General features: G+C 46.0%; 1 protein-coding gene across 1 annotated transcript in view; it reads right to left on the minus strand.

Annotated features, from left to right (window-relative positions):
* Nucleotides 1-11,328, minus strand: part of APCDD1L (APC down-regulated 1 like) — a 49,710-nt gene extending 38,382 nt beyond the window's left edge. The window contains exon 1 of the mRNA XM_054981968.1: nt 10,972-11,328. Within this exon, the coding sequence (XP_054837943.1) occupies nt 10,972-11,008 (37 nt within the window). The 5' untranslated portion in view covers nt 11,009-11,328. The remainder of the gene's footprint in view (nt 1-10,971) is intronic.
* Between the last annotated feature and the right edge of the window lie 13,516 nt (nt 11,329-24,844).

The following is a 24,844-nucleotide window of genomic DNA, read 5'->3' on the forward strand; positions in this document are numbered from 1 at the left end:
CATCTGGAGGCAGAAGTGGGTATCAAAGGATGCGCCTTTAACTGGTTTCCTCATGGAACCGAGTCCAAGAGTGGGACTTATCTTGCAGGGTTCCACAGCGTGCAATCTTATCCCTCATGTTATTCAAGCTTTATGTAAAACCTTCAGGAGAACACCTTTGTAGCTATGGACTTAGATGCCATCAACATACTGTATCCCACTATCCTAATCACTGCAGGATGCAGTAGAGGTCTTGGGTCACCGCCAGACAGCTGTGGTCAAATACGGTAGCATAGTGGTTCAGTGGTTGGGTTGCAGAGCCGCATTCTGATGGTTTGAATCCCACTACTACCATGAGCTCAGTAGGTGGCCTTGGGTAAGCCATGCCTCTCAGCCACAGCTCCCCAGCTGTATTGTGAGGATAATAATAAGACTGACTTCATTCACTGCTCAAAGCGTGGAACTGACCTGTCAAGAAGGGGGTATATAAGCGCCGTTGTTGTTAATGTTATTATTATCAAACTGAACCCAGCTAAGTCCCAAGTGACGCTCATTGGAAAGGCAGAAATCTTGAAGGAGGCTGTACTCCCCACTTTCGATGGAGTTCAACTGACCCTTGCAGATTCAGTTAAGAGCCTAGTGGTTATACCGGATCCAGCACTACTGCTAGAAAAGCAAATTAAAACAGCTGCAAAAAACCACTTTCTACAACCTCAGTCTAGCATAAAAGATGGCCCCCTACCTCAATGCAGCCAATCTAGCCACCTGGATCTATGCCATGGTAACATCAAGACTTGACTACTGTAATACACTGTACATAGGTCTCCCCTCTATGTTATCTCGAAGATTCCAGTTGGTTCAGAATACAGTGGCTAGGAGAAAAGGGAATATTACTCCCAATCTGCAGTCTTTCCACTGGCTTCCTATCAGTTGCCAGGCTCAATTCAAAGTATTGGCTGTCACATACAAAGCTCTTCATGGCCTTGGCCCAGCATATTTATGGGACCGCCTCTCTCCCTATGTTCCACCACAGCAGCTTTGCTCATCTGAACAGGGCCTTCCGCAGGTGCCACCTTGCCCATGGGCAAAAGCAACAGCTGCCCATACACATGCATTCTCCATGGTGGCCCCTACCTTATAAAATAGACTACCTGAAGAAGTCAGGAAAGCGCCTACTCTCCCCGCTTTCCGCAAACAATGCAAAACTGAATTATTCCAGGATGCTTTTAACTCAGATAGGAGGGCTGCACTGTAAGGAAGTGGACTCAAAGAGATGCATTAATAAAGAGATAGGGGCCACCAACTTTACTGCTATGTGCGACTATATACTATCTGTTGTGCTTGAAGTATGATCCTACTGAGTAGTTCTGTGTTGTACACGTCATTCTTAGAATTGCTTATACTCTTTTTCAGCATTTCTTCAACTCTGTATTGGATTTCTGTGGGCTTTAAAACTTTACAAATTGCATTATATATCCCATTACATTGTTTACTGAAATGTCCTTGAAACTGACTGTACTAGCTCACGCTGTGTAATCTGCCGAGTCTCAGTGAGAAAGACGGACTATAACAACAACAACAACAACAACAACAACAACATTCAATTTATATACCGCCCTTCTGGACAACTTAATGCCTACATAAATAATGTAAATAAGTAAATGAATGATGTGGGTCACTGCCCAGATTGGGGGACAGCTCTTTTAACCCAGCAGCTGAAAGAAGGCTTCATCTTTACACTCAGAGGACGTATTTTATACATGTCTTCCCCCCCCCCCCAACTATAAAAATATAAAAAAGGAACGGTAATATCTTTCGACTGGATCAACATAAAAAAATTTAGAACAACCATTATCTATTGAGTTGTAGATTCAATAGACAATAGATCCTCCTGTAGAGGAGTGCACCTCTGTATACCTCTCTGAGGCACAAAAGTATGATACTAACACTGGAAAATGTAATGCATGGATGAATGATGTCATCGAAATTTGGAATTTCCTAACTTAGTGTATGAATTTGGCCAACTCCTAATAAGCAGATCCATTACGAATATTGCTCCATTCCCCCTCCTCCTTGGAGATATTGTCCAACTTTGAGTGCAAAATGAGATTTCCATGCATGCTCAGTCCACATTCAGCCACCCAGGCACCCAAAGGCAGCTCCTCCATAGGCACAAGTGCAAAAGGGGTTTGCCGACCGTTAACACCTTGCTCTCCATGGAACCCTCCTAGATTACTGTGAAACTAACGGAACGTTTTAAAATGAGCTGGCAACTTATAAAACTATAACATGCTAACTGAACATATAAATGAATCTACAGGCAGTGTTCTGAGAAAAAGCTGCACACATAGTAAGGTGCCTAAGATGAACATGCCATTTGCAATTAATAATCTTAGCACCAAGAAATCAGCCAGGCCCTTTTTTTAAAAAAGCATACTGTTAGGCCAGTGTTACTAACATAACTATTTTGATACACTCCTTTGGAAGATTATACTCAGGATTTGTATATGCACACTGCCAGAATCTCTCACCAGAGCTCCAACAAATGCCTGTCCACTACCCAAGCAAGCACCCTCTTTGGGGAGACTATGATTACTACATAGACCCATTAGTTGGATGCTTGCGTTTTAACTTTTGTATTGTTTGGAGGACCCTGTCCTGGGCAGCCCAGGTGAGCCTCATCACGTCAGATCTCAGAAGCTAAGCAGGGTCGGCCTTGGTTAGTAATTGGATGGGAGACCTCCAACGAAGGCCAGGGTTGCAGAGCCAGACAATGGCAAACCACTTCTGTTAGTCTCTTGCCATGAAAACCCCACCAGGGGACTCCATAAGTCATCTGTGACTTGAGGACGCTCTCCACCAAGGCACTGGCTGATTCCGCACACGTTGGATAATGCACTTCCAATCCTCTTTAGAGATCATTTGGAACTGAATTTTTCCTGTGCGAAACAAAAAATCCACTTCCAAACCATTGCTAAAGTGCATTATCCAACGTGTGCGGAATCAGCCACTGTTTCGAGGAGGACAAGGGGAAAAGGACTGCATGAAAATGGAGTGCCTGGGGACAATTTTTTCCCCAAGCAATGGTACTACTTCATCATATCGAATGGGCTCTCTTGTGTTTGTAGCAACTGTGCATCAGTTGTGCAGCCAGAGGGCATTGCCCATGCATAGTGCTTTAGTCTGGCTGCTCATGGCATGTTTTTGTCATTAATCCTGCTCCGAGGTCTCTTTTCTTCCTCCAAGTCCCCTCAGCCAAGTGTGTTTTGAGGAAGAAAACTGGGTCAGCATAGGGAGGGAAGAAGGCTGCTTTCCCCCCTATAAAAGGATACTGCAGTTCTCAATTGGCAGCGCAATGATGCACATGAAGGAAAGGGAGGGCACGCATGTCGCTATTACAAAATGGGAATCCTCTTCCACATTAACAATAAAACTATAAACAGAATTATGATCTTCTAATCCCACTGATGTCAACGCACATAACTCTGTTTAAGACTGTACCGTAAAGCACGTGGCACTGGTATATCTGAGGGAAGCTTCCGGCCTTCTCCTTTATGGGCTTTTCAAGTTCACTACCGAGGTTGTCTTTAAATTTGGTGGCAGTATTCAAATATACAATTTCGCACTTTCAATCCAAACTAGTACTATCCTGCAAGAATCTACAATGACAACCAGCATGCTGCAGTGCTTAGATCAGAATGCTGCTCTGAGATCTGAGACCCAGATTCAAACGCCCACTCTGCCCGCCAAGATGCTCACGGAGTCCCCTCGAGCCAGTCACATTTTCTCAGCCTACTTTAGCTCACAAGGTTGTTGCGAGGATAAAATGGAGGAGAATGATGTAGGATCCTCTGAGTTCCTTGGAGGAAGGGTGGGTTAAAAGTGTTAAAAAAAATAAATACTGCATGGTTTTGCTCGTTCATAGAATTTGGCTCTCAAGGGCTCAGCTCTCTTCCCCAAGTCAGTATACTTTCTAGTTGACTCAATAAAAGAAGCCACGACCTCTAGTTTGCAGGATCTGAGCACGTCTGTTAATGATGGGACGTTTTGGAGGTCTTTCATTCATAGGGTTGCCATAGGTCGAAGGTGACTTGACGGAACATAACACGTACGTATTTCTAGTATCCAGTTCACGTGGCACCCTATCTCTAATCCAATATGTCCAATGGATTTCTCAAGTTTCCAGCCAAGCCTCCCATTCCTTGCATGTTCTCTGTATTTATTCACAACAACCTCACCACTGTTTCTCCAGTAGGATTTTATCTTTTCTTAGTTCCTCACGTTCGGTCCATCACGGAGTCCTGCCCTTTCTTCCTGCACAACCTTATGAAAACATGGGCATTCCTCTCTCCCGCTGTATACACTAAAAATACCCTGCCTTGACCAAAACAACTTTTTCTTCTTTGGCCCTCTGTATTTACACCTCAGTTACAAAGAACATAAGAAGAGCCCTGTGGGGTCAAACCTGCAGTCCATCTAGTCCAGCAACCTGTTTTCCACAGTGGCCAGCCAGTGGCCCTGGAGAACTGACAAGCAGAGAGGCTGTTGTTGCCTATTAGCAATGGAATTCAGCAGGGCCGAATCGAGGGGGGGCAGGGGGGGTAGTCTGCCCCCGGCGCCGCCAGGGAGGGGCTGCCGGGAGCAGCTGCCAGCTGCTGGGAGTTCAAGGGCGGTAGTGTGGGCAGCCTCCCAGCCCCCCGCGCTGCCTTTCGCCTGCCCCACAGGACAGGGGGCAGCCGGCTTGCCACGCGCCCCCTGTCCTGCGGGGCAGGCGAAAGGCCACCCATGCCATTCACCTGCCCGGCAGGACAGGGGGCAGCCGGCTGCCCCCTGTCCTGAGGGGAGACAAATGGCGCAGGCAGCTTCCCAGCCCTGCTCGCTGCCTCCGCCGGCGCACCACGCGGGCAGCACACTCTGCCCTGTGTGATGATGTCACAGAAGTGATGTCATCACACAGCACCAGGAGCATGCGCGAGAGAGATAGGTCAGACTAGGGTTGCCCTGGGCGCCGGCAACCCTAGATCCGGCCCTGGAATTCAGAGGATCACTGCCTCTGGATATGGATGTTCCTTTTAGCCACCATGACTAGTAGCATGTCTGCCATGAATCTGTCTAATTCCCTCAAAGCCATCTATATTTGTGGCCATCACTCTGGCAATGAATCCCACAATTTAATTATTAATTAAAGGAAGTAATCCCTTTTGTTTGGTGTAGCAGATAAGAGCGGCAGGACTCTAAACTGGAGAGCCAGGCTTGATTCCCCACTCCTCTCTTTGAAGCCTGCTGGGTGATCTTGGGCCACTCACAGCTCTCTCAGAGCTCTCTCAGCCCCACCCACTTACAGGGTGATTGTCGTGAGGATAATAATAACACACTTTGTAAACTGCTCTGAGTGCGGCATTAGGTTGTCCTGAAGGGCAGTATATAAGTCAAATATTATTATTACTGTATGTCCTAAATCTATTAGTTTAATGTCTCCTCAATCTATTAGCCACCAACTTCACTGTGTGCCCCCGAGTTCTAGTATTATGGGAGAGGGAGAAAAAGTTTCCTCTAGCCACTCTCTCCACTCCATGCATAACTTTATAAACCTCTATCATTTCCCTTAGCGATCTTTTTTTCTAGACTGAAAAACCTCAGATGTTTTTGCCTTCCCTCACAGGAAAGTTGCTCCAATCCCTTCATCATCTTCGCCCTCTCACTGCTACCCAGAATTCTGTAGCTAAACTCAATTCACCTCTCTCAGACCATGTGACCCTATTCTTGGCTTATGCTTGGAAATATTCGCACCAAAACAACAAAACAGCTAACTTGGAAGAGCAGCAAAGCTCTTTTCGATTCCTGGTAAACTTCATTTCATGGAGTAACATGGAAAAACTTCATTTGTCCAAAGGCTACGGGAGAGATACTGAAAGTTCAGAATGAAAAGCTAGCGCCGATATTTCAAAATGTGAAGCTGGTTCAAGGAAAGGAACTTGAGATAGTAGTATTTTTAAGGATTCAAATGACATGATATGGGTTTCATGTAGCTAATTTTGTCAACAGAGAATCTGATACTTCATATGCGGTGATGATACACTGCCGAGTTCAGCGATTACACACATTTTAAACTCAGTATCCAGATTTACTGATAACCCTGAAGCACGTTAGGATCAAATAAGAGCCTAGTTTTTGTCCAGGGAGTTTGAAGCCATTCAAAAGAGGCCTGTGACACGTACCTTCCTCTTACATCAGCCACTGATAAAAAGGTGTTGCAGATTTTTATACTGCTGCTTCTCTTTCAAGGATCACGTCAAATATGGAAAGGAGACACTCTCTAAATTGAAATAATGAGAATTTCCTTGTGTTTACTACTGCGTGAAAGGTTTCTATTTTCAACTCTGCTTTTTCCAACTGCCAGAAACTAGGATATGCTTGCAGTGCAATCCTAAACAGAATTATAACTTTCTAAGTCCACTAAAGTCAATGGGTTTAGAAGGGTGTAAATCTGCTTAGCCTGGCGCCGTTTTTCTTGTTTTGACAGGCATTTTATTCTATTACCCCCTTCGGGGGTCTTCAATCTGTTGGTACTGCTATTTAAAATTGTTACTCTCACAGCACAGTCAAAGTAGAGTTACTTCAATATGCCCCATGGAAATCAAGACTAGAGTGATCCTGCACAGGACTGCCGGGCGAATTGCTGGCTTTATGCTGGACTTTTGAAAGGCTGGGTGGTGTCTGAACTTGCATGCTGTGCTTCTTAAAGGTTTGCTGTGATCAGCATTCGCTTTTGTTCCTTGCACTTTATCGTGAGTCGGAAACCCCCCAAAGCCTTTCCCCCCCCAAATTCTGTTTATTCCAAAAGCAGCTTTTCACTGCAGAGTGTAGCAAATAAATGTTTTAAATAAATGAGCAAACAGTACAGGTGAAAAACTGAACCAAACAAACAGCAGCCATGTGCAGAATGGCTAGGGTTGCACAATAACTGGGCATGGCTTCTCGGTCTCTTCCTCCATCGATGAGTAGAAGGCTGAGTCCAGGTCAGGATCCACACTCAGTGTCCTGGGCAAAGGTCACTCATGACTTGCAGGTTCTTCTCAATTTCCATGCATGTAGTGCCCAATTCAGATCACAGATCCAGAGGAGTTAGCCGTGTTAGTCTGTAGTCGCAAAGTAGTAAAGTGTCCAGTAGCACCTTTAAGACTAACCAACTTGATTGTAGCATAAGCTTTCGAGAACCACAGTTCTCTTCGTCACATATAGAGAGCGGTGGTTCTCGAAAACTTATGCTACAATAAAGTTGGTTAGTCTTAAAGGTGCTACTGGACTCTTTACAATTTGGATCACAAATGCAGTGTGCACTGAGAAAGGACTACAGCATTTCCCGCCCCCGCCCCCCCCCCCCCCACACACCATTTCCCTAACCCTGAAATGATCTCGGGAAAATGCTATTTGAACTATTGGGGAAACCCGGAAACATGCATGTGGTTTTCTCCAATTGGTTAAACAGCACATCCCTAGGACCATTGCAAGTCAAGAAAATGGTTCAGAGGGGAAGGTGGTAACCTCTTTTCCACACATGCCACAAGTACGGTCCAAATATGGAACCATGTGAACAGGAAATGAGGAGACTGGACACGTGTGCAGGAATTGAGAATAGTCATGTGACTGTTACACAGGACACAGAGTGAGGGGCCCAGCCGGTTCACTCCATAATATCTGAACAGACGGGGCTCCAACTGACATGACAGGCAACAAGAGCCGAACTGTTTCTCACTACATAGGGCTTTAAAGGTCAGTATCAGCACTGTGAATTTTTCCCAGAAGCATGGGAGACAGGATAGGTGAAACAAGATGGGAGTGATATGGTCCCTACAACCCGCTCCAGTCAGCATTCTGTGCCAATCTTAGTTTCTGGACACCATTCAAAAGATATTCCTCCAGTTTTTTACACCTATGCAATACTGACAATTGCATTCTGGTGACTTGTCACTATCCGAGTGCATTGATGTTCATGTGCAAGCACTGCTGACACTCACCAAATTCTGGGCATCCACCATAACATGTGCACACCAGGAGCCGCAGAAGTCACTGCCCATTTGTTTACATGAAATAAATATTTCCTCTTTATGTATGTGTGTTTGTGCACACGCACATGTTTTAAATGTTCTTTTACAGCGTTAATAAAATATTCAGGCTGTCAAGAGCTACAACGCCGCAAATAACTCTGAAAAACATTGCAAGGCAGCCAAAAGAGGAACCAAATCAAAGGGACGGAAACTTTTCCGTTCCTGATCACTACTGCACTCCATATAAGCTTAACTAATATTGAGCAATTATTTGGGAGGGGGGCTCACAAAGCCAAGCGAGAACTTTCCTTTCCAGCCTCCTTCCTTTGTGATCGATGCTGATTTCATGTGCTTTGGGCTAAAGCTGGTCCACTCTTCTTCATTATTAACTGCGATCTTTTATTAGCTGTTGCAGACGGATGCTGGCTCCTCCGAGCGAGCTCCTTGCCATCGCAAATACAAACTGATCCCAAACACAACTACGCGTGGAGCCCATTACAACAAAATATCTGTGAAAGGAGCAACCAGTGCCTTCAAAAATACCCCAAAGAGCTACCAAGAAAATGGTAATTTCCTCTCCCTAACAAAACCGGCTGGGGCACACATTGGACAAAACCTCATGCCACAATATACCAGCTAGTCTTGAAGTCGATGCAAAAATCTTTGGTTGTTTTAGCTACCAAAAAGTAAGGAGGATCCTATGCTAGCATTTGGCTCAGATGAGGCGAAGAGGACAGGGGGTCAAGAAAGCTTAGCCAGAGAAACTGCGGTCAGTCCCAGAGTTCAGTCCAGAGAAAGAGAATGGCTTTGTGTGCGGCAGTGTCTCTTTCTTGCCACCGAGTAAACAATATTTAGCCTCGGTCAACATCTGGAATTAGGGGCAAAGGTTTACAGGGAAATAACACATCTACATAGGGAGGGAGTTTGGATGCCACAGCACAACCCATATTGCAGAGGGGAGCCCAGGAGACTTAATCCAGCTGCAGTCGGAGGCATGAAGGCACAACACACTGCTTTGTTTGGAGGTGGCTTCCCACATTTCCAGCTGTGTGCCACTGCGGAGGGGACATCCTTTCAAACACATCTGGATCAAAAGGCCAGGAACAATGCTAGGATCTCTTGTAGAGGGAGGAAGGCAGAGCAGGGGGCGGAATGGGTGTTCCCAAGAGAGGCCCTTTTATTCTAAACTGGTTAAACTACCTTCTTGGATCGGTTTCTAGGCACTGCACTGCACTGCACGTCCCAGGTGCACCCAAGAGTTGCCCATTTTCATGCTCTAACCATTTCAACAAGGTGATGGAAGAAGGAAGAGGTAGTATTTGGGGGCAAGTACAATCATGAAGCCTTGCATGTGGTGTGCCACTGCTGTTATTGCTGTGCCATATCTAGCGCACAGAAGACCACGAGTATGTACTTCCAAATTAATCTGGAATAATACCTCAGGAGGTGGTGGGCTCTCCTTTGGAGGTTTTTAAGCAGAGGCTAGATGGCCATCTGACAGCCATGCTGATTATGTGAACTTGAGCAGATCGTGAGAGGGAGAGCAGGAAGGGTTACATCAGTGCTTAGTTCTCGTGGCCCCTTCTTACATGCCCAGGATAAGACCAATCACCACTTTCGGGTCAGGAAGCAATTTTCCCCAGGCCACTTTGGCTGGGGATCCAGAAGGTGTTTTGCCATCTTCAAGGCATGGAGCCGGGGTCACTGGGGGGGGGGGTAATGGGGGGTATGTAGTTGTGAATTTCCTGCATTGTGGAAGGGATTGGACTAGATGACCCTGGGGGTCCCTTCCAACCCTATGATTCTAATACCTCCTACATGCCCAATTATTGCAGTCAATAAAATGGGCTGTAATTGCCATGCAAGCTGAAAAGAGAGTTAAGAGTCCTTTTCAAGCGAAGGCAAGGTTCGAGTCCAATAGTACAAGATTTCCAGGGTATAAACTTTCGAGAGTCTTCATACCCTGGAAATCTTGTTGGCCTTGTAAGGCGCTACCGGATTTGAATCTCGCCCTTCTACCGCAGACCAACACGGCTGCCCACCTGAAACTATTTCCAAGTTAAGCTCTCTCTCCCGCAGGCGCCACTCCGCATCGGGAGTGCAATCCTATGCAACTGGCTGCGACTGGATTGCACTGCAAACGACCCTGAGCACTCAGCACGAGAGCCAGCTAGTCCAAAGCCCCCGACAATGACCCCAAACTTCACTTTCCACGCGCAAACCCCCCTGCGCCCAGCTTCGCCGAATAAAACCGGAACAGCCTGCGCGGGGCGAGCACACTTCGGCGCCCATCGCCGGCGTACTTTAGCTGACGCTGCCTCCTCCTACAGCACCTGAAAGTGCAATCCTTAACCAAGCCTAAAACTACTGATTTAGACTGGTCTAACTCTGTTTAGGATTGCACTGTAAACCTGCTAGCAAAAAAAAAAAAAGTCCGTTGATTTTTCTCCTCTCCAGCCCAACCGGACATGTAATCTTAAAGGTTTTCCAGTCTAACAGTGCAATCCTAAAGAGTTGGGTAACTCTGTTTAGGATTGCACTGTAAACCCACTGATTAAGACTGGAGTAACTCTGCACAGGATTGCACCGTAAGCCTCTTCGCAAAAAATGGGCTACTGCCCATTGCCCTCATATTTCTCAACTCTCCAGCCAAACAGGGCACTGCAGTCTAATAGGGCAATCGAGCCATACTGGACAGAGTTATTCTAGCCAGTGCAATCCTAAACAGAGTTATTCTAGCCAGTGCAATCCTAAACAGTCTAAGCCCTGTAAACCCACTGATTTAGACTGGAGTAAATCTGTTTAGGATTGCACTGTAGGAGAAAAAAAAAGTCCGTTCCCCCGCTATTTCTCAGCTCTCCAGCCCGAAGGAGCAGAGCGCACGCCTGGACACCGAGCTCCGGCTCCAAACGCGCGTCGTCCCACCGTCCGCGGAATCTCTTACCTATGCAAAGCCCGACGAGCCACCAGGATCGCAGCATTGCGAAAACAGAGTATTTCTTTTACCAATCCAAGGCCCGCGCGGCGGGGTGTGCAACCTGCCTCCGGAAAATTTTGCAAGGGGAAAAAAAAGAGAGAGAGAGAGAGCCTCTCTTGCAAGAAGGGGAGGCGGGAAGCCTCGGGCACCGGGGGCGCTCAGTTCACTTGGCCCCTGCGGGGAAGGACCCGCGATCCATGCGGCGCTCCTCCTCCGGGTTGCTTTCTGCCGTCTGCTCAGCAAGTGAGGCGGCCAGGCAGCGCCGGCGACGGTTCCTTGGGGCTGCAAAGCGGCTACCTCCGGAGCGCGTCGCCACCGCCGCGACTGTCTGTGGATAGTTTTAATGCAGCTCGGCAGCCCGCAGGTTCACTTGCCAGGAGAGGAGGAGCCGCGGAGCTCCATGCACTTTTTTTTTTTTGCACCCCCCTCCGAGATTTGCTGCCTCCAGTTCCCCGCCACGTGCAGGCGCGTTTGGCTTTCGGGGGAGGGGGGGGGGAGTTGCCTTCCAGTCCGCAAACGGCGATCCTTGAAAGAGTGGCCCCAGATTAAGCGAATGGATTACACTGGGCGTGGACCGGCGTAACTCTGCATAGGATTGCGCCAAAGAAAGTGTGACGGGAGTACAAACACCCGGGGGAGTGGGGTTGTGAGACAGAGCCGTGCCTCGGGTCAGCTTTTGTGGCACTTTCGGGACGGACACACTTTTAAAAATGTCCAGCATAAGATTTCGTGGGATATATCTGCTTTGCTGGCTGCTACGCCTCTCGATTTCATGTATCCCTATAGCTTTCACATACGATGAAATCCTAAACAGAGTTACTCCGGTCTAAGCCCATTGATTTCAATTGGCCTAGACTGGAGAAACTCTTATTAGGGTTGCAATGTAAAACTTTAAAATCGGGATCCCCCCCCCTTGTCTTATTTTGTAACTTCTGACTTGACGAAGAATTCTGAGCAACTCCAAAGCTTGTAAGTACTGATCCTAACCCTGATGCTGTTTAGGGCTGACAGCTAAAGCGCCTCTGGGATCCTGTTGAATTTCACTGTAAAAAGATCCGATTTTTGAGCCACAATGCATTTTATCTCTTCCTCCGAACAGCTGGGGCAACACCCACGATTTATGCTCCTCTATTTTTTCTTCACAATGACAATCCTGTGAGGTAGGCTAACCTGTCCGGTAGTGTTGCCAGCTCTGGGTAAAGAAATTCTTGGAGTTTAGGGGAGAGGTGAAATCTGGAAAGGGCAGGGTTTGGGGAGGGGAGGCAAAATGCCATAGAATCCAGCTACCAAGGTTGCCATTTTCTCCAGGAGAACTGATCTCTGTCGCCTGGAGATCAGTTGTAATTCCAGGAGACCTCCAGCCACCACCTGGAGGTTGGCAACCATAAGCCTGAAACTGATTCAACCTCCATGATCGCCCACTAAGCTTCATGACATGCATTTATTTATTTATATCCCACTTTTCTCCCCAGTTGGGTATTCAGAGCAGCTTAGAACATTCCGCTCTGCTCCATTCTCTCACAATCACCCTGTGAGGTAGGCTGTGTTTTATGCAAGATTTGCTTGCATTTCGCCGGGCCTGTAAGACAGAGCTATTCCGCCAGGCATATGGCTAACACCAGGCAGTGCCCGCCCCCCCCCCGTGAAGGGGGGGTTAAACCATCACCCCTATGCAAACACAGAGGCATGTATGAACCACTGGGCAGCATGAATTGTTATATTTAATGTTTTTAAATGTTTTTAAATGTATTATTTAATGTTTTTAAATGTTTTTAAACATGTTTGTATTTGTTATCCGCCCTGAGCCTGCGAAAGCAGGGAGGGCGGAATATAAATATAATAAATTAAATTAAATTAAATTAAATGTGCTGTCAAGTCACCTCCAACCTATGGCGACCCTATGAATGAAAGACCTCCAGAACGTCCTATAATTAACAGACTTGCTCAGATCTTGCAAACTGGAGGACGTGGCTTCTTTTATTGAGTTCAGCCATCTCGTTTTAGGCCTTCCTTTTTTCCTAGTTTTATTGATTTTTCCAGAGTCTTGTCTTCTCATGATGTGACCAAAGTATGATAGCTTCAGTTTTGTCATTTTAGCTTCTAGGGAGAATTCAGGCTTGATTTGATCTACTACCCACTTATTTGTCTTTTTGGCTGTCCATGGTACCCGCAAAACTCTCCTCCAGCACCACATTTCAAATGAATCAATTTTCTTCCTGTCAGCTTTCTTTACCATCCAAATTTCACATCCATTCATAGTAATGGGGAATACCATAGTCTGGATTATCTTTATCTTGGTTCCCAGAGAAGCATCTTTATCTTTAAGGATCTTATCTAGCTCCCTCACAGCTGCTCTTCCAAGTCTCAATCTCCTTCTGATTTCTTCATTGCGGTCTCCCTTTTGGTTGATGATTGAGCCAAGGAATAGGCTAGGCCGAAAGTTTGTGACGGACCCAAGTTCACCCAACAAGCTTCCCTAGCAGAAATAAGGATTCGAACCCGGGTCTGCCACTTTCTCCACGATACCATACCAGCTCCTGGGGTGAGGGGAGGCAGAGGAATTTGGGAGACATTTACAAAGATGTGGGCGGGCCTTCACATTTCTGGGCTGGGCTTGCTGACCCCACCCCTTGGCTACCAAGCATCAATCAGCCTTCTGGAAGTGCAGAAACTGTCGGCATGGACGTTCTGAACACATGAAGCTGCCTTACATTGAATCAGAACATCGGTCCGTCAAGGTCGGTTTTGTCTACTCGGAGTGGCAGCAGTTCTTCAGGGTCTCCAGCAGAGGTCTTTCACATCACCTGTTGCCTGGTCCTTTTAACTTAGGATGCCCGAGATTGAACCTGGTACCTTCTGCATGCTAAGCAGATGCGCTACCGCTGAGTCCCTGTATTAACTGGATCTGTATGAGAAAAGTCGATCGACACCTCATGCAGGGTCCAAGCAGAAGGCCAATCGTTGCACCCCATGCTAAGGTTTGGGGATCGTGCTTGGGGAGGGAGGCGATTGGGGAAAAGAGGTAGCTGAGCAGGAATGTGATGCCCCTCCCTGGCAGTGCCATTTGCTCCAGGTGAACCGATCTCTGTAGTCCGGAGATCAGTTGTAATTCCAAGAGAACTCCAGGCTTCGCTTGCAAGTTGGCAACCCTAACCTGGGCATTCACTGTCCCTCCTTTAAGAACACCTTTAATGTTTACTGCTATGCTGTGTAAAGTTTAAACAGCCGATTTCTGCACATCAAGCCAGGTGAATATCTTCTAGACGTCATGGAGAGTCTTTCATGCAGCCACTGCCCCGAGCAAGATATTTTGATTCTTGAGCCAGCAAACCCAACCACCCCCACCCCCCCAGTGAAAATACATTACACTCCGTAACTGGCCTTCTGCCACCTCTTGCAGATTGCCCATGCCCTGCTGTCTGGGGCCGCATTCTCTCTCTGCCACACTCTAGAAATGCTTGCGCATAAGGTTTTCCTTTTAAAACCCATTGAGAAGCCTTGTGCTTTCAAACGGCATGCCGAAAATCACCCATAAAAGTGCAGATGGATGCCATTCATACTGCTGGTTCACCAGCACCGTATTTTGAGCTGAAAACAAGTAGCCTTTCGCAGTGGCACCGAGGTCGTGTGAATTGGCCCTAAATGGGCATCGAGTCAAATAATCTCAAGTGCTTGCCCGAGGCAGAACTTTCTCGCTGAGCCCGAGCGGTATGCCCTTTGGCTCGGAAACCGTCCGTCTAGACTGCCAAGAAATCCTCCCCTTCTCAGCTTCCCTTCCATTACATGTCTTTCCCACCAAAGCTGCTTTGAGAGACCCCTTTGAACAGTGTGCTCTGGCAACAGCCTTTCCGAAGGCCACCAGGGACTGGGGAGAAGAAACCAGCAGGGAGTGGAGATTTCTTCCAGGGACATAAATTGTGGACAAGAGGGTTTTTTTCATGTGACAAAGCAGGAGTCCAGTGGCACTTTAAAAGACTAAGAAAACATGTCCCAGTGTAAGCTTTTACGAGTCAGAGCTCACTTCATCAGATGATTCCAAGTGTATCATGAAAACCTATGCTGGTTTTGTTTCAGCATTTTGTTAATCTTTGAAGTGTGACAAGACTCTTGTTTTTATTTATTTAATTAAAATGTTAATACCCCCCTTTCTCTCTTGGCTCAAGGCAGCTTACGGCCATGATACAGTTAACACATTACAACTTAAAAGCAAAACAAAATAACAACCCCCAAATTCCTCCCTCCCTGTTATATTCTGTTGCTACAGACTACCATGGTGACCCATCTGGAACCATCTTTTTTTACTATTCATTAATGATCAGGAGGGGTTGCTTTGTAACTTGCATGCATGTCTAAGGAACGGGGGCAAATGCCTGGCAGAGCCCAGTAGCTGCTGATCCTTTATTTGTCAATTAAAAAATAATCTTCATTTGGCTCCTTGAAAATGCAAGTTGCCAGGAGGCATCGAGGCAAATGTGTTCGGCATTGCTTGGGGCTGGATTTCAAGTAGCGCTTGATGACTTCAGCAATAGGTTGTATCCTTTTGCTCATTATCCAGGCTTGCGGGGAGGGCAGGAAGAAGAGGAGAAATTTGCTTTGTGTTTTTAGTTCTCAGAATCATGCAAGTAAAAGGTACAGGTTGCGCATACTTTTATTTCCAGTGTAATCATTTCTGTTTCTGCTACTGTGGTTGTTTTTTGGGGATAATTGAAATTTGTATCCTGCCATTCCTCCACGGAGTTCAGGCTGGCATACCTGAGGGGGGGGGGTGTCTTGTTTTACCCTCACAACAACCCTGCAAAGTGGGTTAGGAGAGACAGTGCCTTGCCCAAGACGACACAAAGGTTTTCATTGCTGAGCAGGGATTTGAACCCAGGTCTCTTGGGCTGAAATTCAAAATTCTTTGTTTCTTCCCATGTTTAGAGATGAATTCAACCAACCCATTTGCTTCTCACCAAGTACGCAGAGCAGTCAATGTGGATTAATTGTTTCCTAACACCTTTTATGCAACCTATTGTACTCCCAAGCAAAGTAACTGAACGCTGGCAAAACTACATTTTTCTTCCATCCTTTCATTGTGTTTAGAGGGCGCGAGGAATCTAATATGCAGCAGGGATTATGACCATGGAGCCACATGGTTGTAACTTTTCCCTATCAGCTGACACAGAGCGCTTTGTGTATGTGGCTTAGAAATCTTGGTGACTTGTATCCTCCCATACCGCTTGGCAAAGTTAGCAGACTCTTCCCCCTGCCCAGGAGGGGAAGCTTTCAGGAGCAATTCTAAAGCAGCTCTACTCAAAAGTAAGTCCCATGTAGTGGTTAAGAGCGCGGGACTCTAATCTGGTGTAAACCGCTCTGAGTGGGCATTAAGTTGTCCTGAAGGGCGGTATATAAATCGAATGTATTTTGTTGTGATGATGGTGACGGTGACGGTGACGGTGATGATATTGACTGGAGCATACTCCCAGGGAAGTGTTCTTATGGAAGACTGTTTAGGCTGAAAAAAGCTTTCAACTTTGCAGAGAAATGGGATACAAGCAGCATTCTAGTCCTCATGATTGTGGAGAAAAGTGGCTATTGCCTGGTTATCGGAAGAAGCCTGTGTATATTGACTAGGAATCAGGGCTTTGATGTTGTTCTAAGAACCTATTCATTTAGGCAAGCTGGGCTATCCCTGGTGGACTGAACCTGGAAAGCCACTCTGTTCCTTATAACCAGAAAGTTTTATTTAATGTGCACAGTCTCTGGGAGTCTCCAACCACAGAAGCACAAACCAACTCATATTACAACTTTTTATGCCCTTTTGCAACAAAAAGAGAGGAAATGGGGAACCAATAGAAAAGTTACAACAGGACAATGTTTTACATAACTTTTAATCTAGTCTCCCTGTGCTATGATTTCCTAGGAGTTGCTGTAGCACAGTGGTTAAGTGGTTGGGCTGCAAACCCAGCACTCTACTGGTTTGAATCCCACTACTGCCATGAGTTCAGTAGGTGGCCTTGGGTATGGCACTCCTCTCAGCTCCAGCTCACTAACTTGTTCACCGCTCTGGGTGAGGCACCAATCTCTTTAGAAGAGTGGTATATAAGTGCAGTTTTTATTATTTTTATTATTATTATTGGTATATAAGTGCAGCTGTTTATTATTATTATTATCATTATTGGTATATGTGCAGCTGTTGTTGTTGTTGTTATTAACTTCACAGCTCACTCATCAGGTGGAGGGGAAACTCAGCACTTACCTTCTTGTTGCTCCTGGTGTGCTCCTTGCATGCTTGCTTTGTAGCAGACCAATTTGGGGCCAAATCAGCCCACTACAAAGCATGGGAATGAACTCAGTGGCATGATGATGTCACTTCCTGGAAGTGATGTCATTTTGCCACCCAGGAGCAAACATGGGAGGAGTGAACCTGTTCCCACACCTTCTCTCCCCCCGCCCCCAGATAAGTGGTGGCAGGCGGCAGAGGATGGAAGCAGGAGATTCCCCCACCCCCACTGGGGGAATGGGCTCTACTCACCCCCATCCCCAGCCTCATGTCCTTCTTTCTTTGCGTTTAAGAATGCAAAAACTGGGTGCACAAAACTCTACTAAACGTTCACCATGGCCCCACCCTCTACTGTACGTATCGAAGAGACAAGTTGTAACCACATGAAACTGCAAACAGGGCAGTTTTATACCACTTTCCCACAAAGATGCTTGAGACTTAAAAGGGTTGAGAATTCTCTTCAAGGTCCTGCAACCCACCCATTCCACAGAAATACACTTCCCAAGTTTTTTTGGAAAGAGGAAATTATGGTTTGAAGGGCTCACGCTGTGAGGAGAGGTGGCCTATGACTATTTAAATTTTATAATCAAACCTGTTTAAGTTTGTAGTGTAGGCATGCCCTCTGAGTTGGGAGTTCTACATTTTGTTCACCGTGGTTTGCTTTTTTTATATATACACAAAACTGAAAGCACGTGAGGATGTCTTGCCGAGTTTGATTTCTGCGTAAGCTAAGTAAACTACAGCATGAGTCTTCAGATTTTGAGGCGCCTCTGAACACTAAAATTACTAATTTACCATGGAAGGGAAGTAATGCTATGAGGCCTCAAAGTTTAGGGCCTCAGCGTGTCTTAATCTGGCCCCAAATCTCTTGTGCTATTTGTGTGTTGGTATGGTTGCTGGTAATGTAGGGGAGATCCATTTTAAAATTAGATTTACTTTTCCACCTAATGTAGAATTTACATTTGCATTACTCATACAGTAAACAACTTAAAACTCATGTAGAGAAATGCTCTTATTTCCCCCGCAGTTCAAACCAGGGCAGTGGCCATCACATCGAGCCATGTTGCTCTCTGCTGTCTCCTAAAGTTGTCTCCCTACTCTGAAGGGCAAGAATTGTTTTTTCTCTTGCGAGGAGAGAACAGCAGATCTCCCTCTAGCCACTGCCTGTTTCTTGATCTCATTGGCTGTTCATCATTGAATGCTTGGAATGTGCGAATGAAACTAAGGGATTGTTATTTGGACAGCCAGTAGGCGGCTGTCTCTTTTTTCTAAATTCATAACAATCGAGATCTCTTCCACAGGCAAAGTGGGCTGGAGTTGAGTGTTTTGTGCCATCAAATCGCTTATGGCGACCCTATGAAAGAAAGACCTCCAAAACACCCTATCATTAACAGACTTGCTCACATCTTGCAAACTGGAGGACATGGCTTCTGTTATTGAGTCAAGTCATCTTGTTTTAAGTATTCCTCTTTTCCTACTGCCTTCCACTTTTCCAGACAGTATTGTCTTCTCATGATGTTACCAAAGTACAATAGCCTCAGTTTTGTTAGCTTCTAGGGAGAATTCAGGCTTGATTTGATCTCGATTTATTTGTCTTTTTGGCCATCCATGGCATCCGCGAAACTCTCCTCCAGCACCACATTTCAAATGAATCAGTTTTCTTCCTGTCAGCTTTCTACATTGTCCAACTTTCACATTCATACATAGTAAGGATTGGAGGTATTGTGACGGTTTTCGGTTTTGTTCTCACTGTGGAAAATCTCCAGTCCCTTTGCCTGTTGGTTCTTAGTCTGTTGATCTTGAAAAGTGGGCTGTATGTTTGTTTTTTTCTGCAGTTCCTAGAATGTTATAGCAGCACTGTAAAGGCAAGTTCATATGTGATGTTTATAAATCCCTTTGTGCTCATTGTAATCCTGTAACATGAATGTAAAACCAGTACTGGCTGGAAAAGTACTTCTGCAGTGTATCCCACTTTATTTATTTACTTAGAGCGGAACTACAAGTGACAAAAGGCACAGATTGGACACTTGTCAGCTTCCCTCAAGTTTTGATGGGAAATGTAGGCATCCTGGTCTCGCAGCTTGGCTCTCTGACTGCTGTCCAATGGACTTTTCAACTGTCACTTGTCCAACATTCCGCCAAGCTGCCTACATTTCCCATCAAAACTTGAGGGAAGCTGACAAGTGTCCAACCTGTGCCTTTTGTCACTTGTGGTTCTGCTCTTACTTACTTCCTGTATTTATATCCCAATGGAGACCCAAAGTGGCTTACGGTGTTGTTCTCCCCGCCTCACGTTTATCCTCACAACAGCCCTGTGAGGTAGGTTAGGCTGAGAGTAGATGACTGGCCCAAGGCCACCCAGCAAACTTCAACAGCAGAATGAGGATTCAAACCTGGGTCTCCCAGAGCCTAGCCTGACAAGGGATTGACTTATCCATCAAGGGAGGCAAACATAGGCTTCATTCTTGTGAACAAACAGTTGAAAAGTATTATTTCTCATGTGCCACGTATGCACAGCAGGGAAAAAAATATCATGCCTATGAGATAACAAGACAGAGAGAATGAGAGTGATGGGAACGAAGGAGGCCCCAAGCATTATTTAATATAGCCCCGTTCTGGTTCTGAATCCATCTCATTTATGACAGGAATATAGAATGGAAATGAAGAGTTGGTGAACCAGAAAAGGTGGACAGAAGAGCATTGAAAGGGGCTGGGGCATTCCAACAGCATTTGATGTTGTTCTTTTCCATACATCTCACAAGATCCTTCCACTTGGTTTGCTTTGACCTTGGTAATGGTTTGGCAACCCTCATCTAACCTAATCTGTCAATAAATTATCACTGAGCCAAATTGAGCCTGACAAGTCCATAAGAGAGACAGCGGAGCATGCAAAAGTCTCTCCGTCGCCACTTCTGGATCCTCCATTAAAAATTTCATCCTGTCTGACGCCGCTGCAGATGGGCAAAGGGAACTGCACAGAAACCCTGGGCTTGCCTCTCCCCTCCCCCACCCCGTTCTTCCCTCGCCTCTAAATCAGCCTCCTGGGAAAGAGGCATGATTGATAGATCAGTTGTCACCAGCTGCAGACATGACACCAACTAGACCTGTCTGTGTTTTTTTTTAAATCCCAACTTCATTCCTCCACGCAAAAAATAAAATCTAGGGTGAAAGGAATAAACGTATGTTCTCGTTTCAGTTGCATATTGGCAATGTGCAAGAAACAAAATGTTGACTAAAGGTGAACATGGAGCAGTTTTCCGCTGTTCAAATAAAGGAAAACACCAAGCATCATAATTCATGCTATGGGTTTGCTGCTATAAGGGGTGGAAGCCAAAATATAATGACTCTGATAGTTTAATACTCATTCCACTGTCTCAGCTCTGGCCTGTGGTTAAGAGTTCCTTTCAAGGTGAAAAATAGACAGGCTTCAGTATATGAAAAGTCAATTCAGAGCTACCATAAAATAAGCATCTTTGTTGCAAATTATACTCCCCTCTTGACTGGGCATGCTGGACTAACTATTAATGGTTTTATTTAGTTACTTTAAGCCCTCCTAAGCAAACTTACTAGGAAGAAATGCCATGGGAGTTAGACGAGATTTAATTCTAAGTAAATAAAATTAAGATCACATTGCATGCATGCAAAACAATGTTGTATTTTTGTTCCGGCTTGCTCTCTCAGGAGAGCAATTATGTGTTCAGGTCAGTGTGTACTACAGTGCCCCTGGTAGTTTTTTCTCACAGACAACCCTGGTAATTGTAGTTTGAGATAGATATTGTAAATTATCCTTTGGGAAGCTATTAAAAAGAACTACATTTCCCAGGATCCCCTTACTTGGGAAATTCCAGGTGATTTGGGGGGTGGAGCCAAGGAAGGGTGGGGTTTCAAGAGGGGCTGGAGTTCAGTAAGTTATAACGTCATAGCATCCACTCCCCAAAGCAGCGGTTTTCTCTAGGGGAACTGATGTCTGTTTTATGGAGTTCAGGTGTCATTCCAGAGATCTCCAGGCCCCACCTGGAGGCTGGCAACCTTACTAGGTTCCCAATTGCCTGCAGGTGGCAGGCAATCTCCTGGGGGTCTGCTTTGTTGGCCACCGATCACTGGCAATCAGCAGGAGGTTGCAAACTGCCCGATGATTACCCATCACCATTAGGTAACTCAAGCAAGCACTCAGTGGGCACGCTCCCAGCGGGGCATGATGACATCACTTCCTCAAGGCCTCAATTTTGGCCCCCAGCTGGCTGAATTAACCCCGTGCAAACAGCAGGAGCATGCCCACTGCTGGCGTGATGATGTCACTTCCCTGAAATGATGTCATCACAGCAGTGCTGGCAGCATGGTGTTGGGTTCCACCCTCCCCCCCCCCCGGCCGCTTGCCGGCAACCCTAAAACCTATCCCGTGATCAACTCTTCAGTGATTTGAAAGTGGCTGCATAGATACACCCTTCTATTCTGCCCCCCTCAGACAGGAAACTGAGAGGTTAACTGTGCTAAAAATCCCAATGCTTTCTTTGGGCTGAGGGTGGCGTTCCTGTTTGAAAGGTCTTCAGCTTAAAAGGCCATGGGCTTTCATGATTGTTATGAGCTCAGTGACCCAAGTTACACCACATCCTGCAGCTAGGGAAAAGACTGGTGGAGATAGCTTTATGAGGCACTTTGTGTATCCTTGCCAGCCCAAAGTGCCAGTGCTTTTGCTCTAGGACCTAAGGTTGCTAGAAGGACGCTTATCCTCATGGGGAGGACCCTCACCAGCCATGTAACGACGTTGCTGGTAGCATACTGATGGCACTCAGGCTGTGCCCAGAAGTGATGTTAGTGTGTTGCCAGTAATGGTCCAACATTTGGTCAAAACTCTATGGTTAAACCAAAGCTCTATGGTTAAACTCTACAGTTAAACCATAGAGTTTTGCCCAAATGCTAGCGCGTCTGTGGAGATATGCTGACATCACTTCTGGGTGCATGGGGATGTCCTGTGGTGCTTAGTCAGCTCATTGGGTATGCTAGCCAGGCCAGCCACCGTCCTATTACTCTGTATCAATTGAGAATGTACACTGGTACAGTAGTGTTCAACCCAGTAGTGTTCAACTCTGTTTCGAGACAGAGTCATGGCTGCCACTTTAGCAGCATTATTTATTCAGGAGATGCATATACCCCACTTTTCTCTCCAATGGGGGCACAAATCAGCCTCCCACTAGGGTTGCCAACCTCTGAGGGGAACAGGCCTGGAGATATCCCTGAATTACAGCAGAGATAATTTCCTCTGGATACAATGGCAGCTTTGGAGGGTGTACTCTGTGACATCATATCCCTGCTGAAGTCCTTCCTCCTCTCCAAACTACCCAGGTCCCACCCCCTAAATCTCCAGGAATTTCTCAATCAGGAATTGGCAACCCTCATTACAACATCTCCCCCCTCCTTTTTATCTTCACAACAACCCTGCAAAGTGGGTTAGGCTGAGAAAGCAACTAGCTTAAGTTCAACCTAGCAACTTTTTATGGTAAAATGGGGATTTGAATCTGGGTCTCCCATATCCAAGTCCGACATTCTACCCACTCTACTATGCTGGCTGTCTAATCTGGAATTAGAGTCAGGCTATATAGCACCTGCCGCAGCCAAATCCCATCCGATCCTTTCCTCTGCTCCACTTGCAGCAGCTCAGGCTAAAAGTGCAGCTCCCCCAAAATCGAGTGGAGCCATTTACACCTCAACAGAATGTCTCCCAATTAAAATTAACCCGATGTTCAGAAATCAAATAATTTCCAAAAAGTCTGCAGTTCTTCACCTAAATGACTCGAGTTGCATTTTCGCTACTTGTTCCCTGTCTTAAGGCAGGGGGGAAATAGCCACTTGAAATACAGTTTGAAAATGGAGTCGCTTTCAAAAGAAAGCAGAACGTATTCTTCTTGGAGCTCTCCCAGGCTTTAATGGGATCCATGCAACAGAAAATAAGCACATCAACTTTGAAAAATTACAGAGTAAATGATTTTATAATAACAACAATCTTAACTTTCAAGTCCTGCATCTGATCTTTCCCATATAATGCTTCCAATGTGATCCGACTTTAATCGGGCCTCACAGCAGTCAAATTCTTTGGGGATGTTTTTGCAGTCTCTTTCCCCTGCCTTCCCCTGCCCTTTTTTCCTTAAAAAAAATCCAGGCAATTTAAAAATTTCAAACCCACAGGTGTTTGAAAAACAGTCCTAATTGCATGGAAGGAAGCCTCCTATGCCGCTATGATGCATAGCAACAACCTCCCCCACCCACAAGTCACAGAATTATTCACACTGCTTCTTTCATCTTGCAGGATCCCCCAGAACACTTGGCAAATGGTAACGAAAAGCTCTATGCAAATTTTATAGAGAGAAAAAATATATCTTTCCCCCCCTTAACGCTGATATGTCTGGCTGAAGGATGCCAGCTGTCCTGCACCGCATCTCAACAGTAGGGTGAGATGTACACCATATCCAATTAAAGCTGCAGAAGGGATTTAAGTGCGGAGAATATAGTTTTCCCAAGCTGGAAATCTGCCAGGACACCAAGGTGCAGTGTGCCCCTCCTCGCAGATTGCTGCTGAATCCATAAATGCAGTAGTTTGTGTGCCCTTTAGGTTACACCCAGGTGGCTCTAATTTGGGGGGCTGGGGGTTCTTCTCTCCCTCTCAAAACACTTCTGATCTCCATGCTTCAGATGCACAGAAAGTTTTAGCTGCCGTTGCCTTCCCCAATCTGATTCACAAATGGACCAGTACAAAGGAGGGAAATGTGTACTTCTGGCTTGCTGTTGTGATTTCGTGAATGGGCTGTGCTTTTCTGAAGTTCTGCTTCCAGCCGCACAGAAGATGTGAACCCAGACTGCTTCCCCAAAAGATGGTTGAGCTCATTGGGCAAGTATGGACTGTGAAATCTGCATACTTTGCTTCCTGTTGTGGGTGTGAGAGAGACTTGCAAACTAGTAATGTTTTAGCGATCTGATCAGTAAAGCGGCAGCTTGTAAGAACCAGCACTGAGAATTAGGGGTGTGCGCAGGAAAAAAAAATTGGTTGATTCAATTCGGTAATACCGAACTGGGAAAAAATTTAGAATTTGGGAAATACCAAATTCATTCTCCAGTTAGGTTCGGTAATACAGATTAAATTTGGTAAAATTCGACCATTGTTTCCTATGGGAAACTCAATTCGGAAATTTCCGGTGGCCTGGGGGATCATTTTTTGACCAAATTTCACCAAATTTGCAGGGGACCTTACTGACCTATAATGACTCCCCCCCCCCCGACTATTGCCAAGATTACTAAATCTATTGATACGGAAGGCCAGTTGGTATGGAAGGATACTTGTTGGGAGTCAGTGGCAGGGAAGGGCTTTACGAGTGTTTCTTGCCTTTCTCCTGAAAGCCTTTGGCTAGGCTAAACCAGGAGGCCTCTGCTTTGATTCTTAAACTGTAATGTGGGGTCTCCCATAGCCTTTGGCCTGCCTCACCACCCCACATTTGCTCATCCTTGGCATGCATCTGCCAGTGGGACGTAGCAAAGATAGTGCTGAGCATGTGCTTTGCATGCATCACTCTGGGGAAGTGCTATACT

Source organism: Eublepharis macularius, chromosome 5 (assembly GCF_028583425.1).
Source record: "Eublepharis macularius isolate TG4126 chromosome 5, MPM_Emac_v1.0, whole genome shotgun sequence".
Classification (NCBI taxonomy): Eukaryota; Metazoa; Chordata; class Lepidosauria; order Squamata; family Eublepharidae; genus Eublepharis; species Eublepharis macularius.